Below are 737 nucleotides of genomic sequence, written 5' to 3'. Positions count from 1 at the left end.
CAGTGGTCAACAGCCTTCATCTAGTCCAGGGGACTCTTAACAGTCCTAAGTGAAACATTCTCAGGGCAAAGTCATAACTAGTAAAAGTCAACTCACTCTTCAGTGACTTTGTAGCAGTAACAGTGAGCCGAGCCCAAGCGCAGCTGCCCTAGGGCCCACGGACAGCCTGCTCACCTACCAGCCTGGCAGCTCATGCCCTTCATGTCTGTGCTGCAGCAAAGCTCAGGTCACCACTGGCCAGATGCTACATCTTCAAATGCTAGGGGGTCTAGGTATGATAAACTAAGCTCGACAGCAAACGCTTTAATGAAAGAAAAAGAGGAAGCAGAGGTAAACACCCTCTCCACCCTACCCAACTCACCTTCACCAGGAAAAAGGACACACCATATGTCCGGAGGGACCGGGCAAGCTTGACATACTTGACCTTGGCTTCTATTTCACTCATCTCTCCACAGTTCTTATGCTCCTGCAAAAGTGACAAGAACCTATTGTAGCTCTGCCAGCAGGTGAACTTGGTGGGAGGTGGTTAAGACACATGGTGTACATACGGCTATGAAGGATTGGTAAGTGATACCTGTGTCCAAGACCCCTCCAGGACACATGCTTCTGCTGCCTGAGGATAGAGCACACTAGTGCAGGGCTTTCAAACTAGAGTTTGAGTCCAAACAGCCTACATATGTCAACTCAATGCAACAATTCATGTACATGTGCAGTGTGCCAGGAACAGGGTCCATAAC

At 49.1% G+C, this 737-nt stretch overlaps 1 protein-coding gene across 1 annotated transcript in view; it reads right to left on the bottom strand.

Moving 5' to 3' along the window:
* LOC103593867 (talin-2-like) overlaps window positions 1-737 on the bottom strand; it is a gene marked incomplete at its 3' end in the record, with an annotated part of 205,365 nt that overhangs the window by 10,579 nt on the left and 194,049 nt on the right. Inside the window, exon 10 of the mRNA XM_008576961.1 lies at window positions 362-466. Coding sequence (XP_008575183.1) covers window positions 362-466 — 105 coding nt within the window. The remainder of the gene's footprint in view (window positions 1-361; window positions 467-737) is intronic.

The sequence above is a fragment of the Galeopterus variegatus genome, unplaced genomic scaffold, assembly GCF_000696425.1.
Source record: "Galeopterus variegatus unplaced genomic scaffold, G_variegatus-3.0.2 Scaffold1432, whole genome shotgun sequence".
Classification (NCBI taxonomy): domain Eukaryota; kingdom Metazoa; phylum Chordata; class Mammalia; order Dermoptera; family Cynocephalidae; genus Galeopterus; species Galeopterus variegatus.
This window is presented reverse-complemented; position numbering and strand designations above follow the sequence as displayed.